This window comes from Borostomias antarcticus, assembly GCF_949987555.1.
Source record: "Borostomias antarcticus genome assembly, chromosome: 5".
In the NCBI taxonomy this organism is placed as follows: Eukaryota; Metazoa; Chordata; class Actinopteri; order Stomiiformes; family Stomiidae; genus Borostomias; species Borostomias antarcticus.
This window is the reverse complement of record NC_140238.1, coordinates 31,426,539-31,429,038: the sequence shown is the minus strand read 5'-3', so window position 1 is coordinate 31,429,038 and position 2,500 is coordinate 31,426,539. Positions and strand designations below refer to the sequence as shown.

The 2,500-nt window shown below is 58.1% G+C and overlaps 1 protein-coding gene across 1 annotated transcript in view; it reads left to right on the top strand.

The window, feature by feature from the left end:
• The window catches only part of bahcc1a (BAH domain and coiled-coil containing 1a), a gene marked incomplete at its 5' end in the record, with an annotated part of 29,170 nt that overhangs the window by 13,384 nt on the left and 13,286 nt on the right, over positions 1-2,500 (top strand). The window contains 4 exon segments of the mRNA XM_084439101.1: positions 57-285; positions 474-680; positions 1,838-2,011; positions 2,154-2,455. Coding sequence (XP_084295227.1) covers positions 57-285; positions 474-680; positions 1,838-2,011; positions 2,154-2,455 — 912 coding nt within the window.

Sequence of the window (2,500 nt, the reverse complement as noted above, 5' to 3'; positions counted from 1 at the left end):
ACCCTCTCTCACCCTCTCTCTCCCTCTCTCTCTCTCTCTCTCTCTCTCTCTCTCAGATAAAGACGCAGAGTTGCAGAAAGAGTGGTCTTCACGGCGTCCTGGGCTCCAAGCTGGCCAATGACGTGGCCCAGCTCAAGCAGAAGGGGAAGAGGACGCTGGCGGGGGGGGCGGGGCCCAGGGAGAAGGAGGCCTCGCCCCCCGGCTCCGCCCCTCGGCACGGGCACAGGGGGCAGGGCTCGCCGAAGGTGGAGTCCAGGCGAGAGTCCGGCGGCCAGAGTGACACAGGTAGATATCGCCGCCCTGGCGTTCGTCCTGCGTACCGCGGCTTTTGCTCAAGTCGAGCGCAGCAGCGAATCAGATCGCGTATTGTCCCTCATCCTCACTTGGGATGCGTGAACCTTCTAAGACGGTTCTAGCGGGTTCTACCAAGCTTGGCGCGGGGCGGATGAGTGACGTGTGTTCTCCCCTCCCAGCAGCCAGCGCGGACAGTGGCGGCGTCCAGGAGAGCTGGGCGGGGCCTATGCTGATGATGCCTCGGGCGCGGAGGAAGGGATCCGGCGCTCTGGTCCAGGGGTCCGCCCGCCTGACCCAACCCAGGGCCCGCGTCCTCCGAGCCAGGCGACAGGAAGTGACCGAAGAGGGCGAGTCGACCGCGGCGGAGAGCGACTCTTCGGATCAGGGTGAGCAGGGAAGAGGGGGTCAGGGGTCAAGGTGGTCAAGGTGAAGGCGGGTCAGGTACACAGGGAACACGGCCCCACTACCGCGTCCAGCCACGGTGGGTGTGGACAGCAGGCCTGACCTTTGGCTGAACTGGAACACGACCTCTTAGGTCCCTCGCTCGTCTAATACCGCACTTGTCTCCGTTCAGTCAAAGTCAGATTGTATTAGTAGTGTCAATGTGTCTGAGGTCGCCACTTGAGCCCCCGTGCAAATTTTGTTAATTTGTCGGCTACACCGAACGTGATCCCTTCTCAGAGGTGAGGGAGAGGGTGTTGATGAATGTCTCGTAAATGACAAGTGTGTCAGCGGCACGCGGACACCTGATACCTCGGCGCCGGGCCACGTTGGCGGGCCGGACCGGGGCCGGATGTACGACCGCAGCTGTGGACAGCTGCTCCAGAGAGAGAGAGAGAGAGAGAGAGAGAGAGAGAGAGAGAGAGAGAGAGAGAGAGAGAGGACCGGAGACAAGCAGGCTGGGCCGCACTGCAGCGAGAAGCCACAGCACTGCACACACACACACACACACAAATGCATGCAAGCATGCATACACACACACCCAAATGCACGCACGCACGCACGCATATACACACACACATACACACACACTCTGGTTCATGCACACACACACATTGGCTCTCTCTCACACACACACACACACACACACACACTGGCTCACACACACACACACACCCAAATGCACGCACGCACGCATACACACACTGGCTCTCACACACACACACCCAAATGCACGCACGCACGCATACACACACACCACACACACACACACACACACACACACAAACACACTCATTTAGAACGCAAACATTCCAGCCGCACATGTAGGACCCAGACTAGAAAATACCAGCGAAACAAAGCCCATCATATTTCATTTTTGCGAATGCTTATTTGTTTAACTACAGGAAGCCAACAAGATAATGAGGTGGTCACCAAAATGTCAGGGTAGAGAAAAGCACAAAGAACGTTTTCAGAGGAGCTGGAATATAAACATCTCACTGATCTAGAATGATCAAAAGACATATGCATTTGATAAGCGAAGGAAGTATGTGAAATAAACTCAATATGCTAAAATTATACCCCGTGTATTTTTCTTCTTCAGAAGAGGAGGAAGAGGACGGCAGTTATGACAGTGACGAAGGACAAGACATCAAAGCCCAGCCCTCCAGGGATTTGTCATCGAGCCTGGCCATGACTAGCCCGTCTCCCTCGTCCGTCGTGAAGCTGGAAGCCAATCAGAAAGCCAGGAACAAAAAAGAGCGTCAGGAGCTCTACGGTGCGAGACGGGCCTTTGAATATGAGTCACTAGTTAATACACTACACCCCCTGTTTCCACCAGAAAGCATCTGTTCCCTGTCCTCCGGGGCTGGCTCGTTACTAAACCGCTTTCTCCTAACTCCGCCTTTCAACTCTCCCAGGCTCCCAGTGTCTGTCAGGAGCAGAGGGGGACGTGAAGGTGAGAAAGAAGCCCGCCCCCTGTAGGCTTGGCCTGGGCGCTGCGGTTAAGAAGCGCCCGGAGGAGGAGGAGGGGTCGGAGGTGGGGGTGAGGAGAGGGCCGAGAGGAGGGCCCAGGCCCCAGGAGCCTCGCTGGGGCGGCCTGGGGACCCGAGGGAGCTTCTATCGCCGGGGCGTGGGCCTGGCCGCCTGGCCGCCCTCCACCAGCGAGAGGCTGAAGAGAGCCACGCGCAAGAGCACCATGCTGAGAGGGCCCATCAACAAGGTTAGCGCGACGCGGGGGTCACGTGGGGTCGCGTGGGGTCGCGCG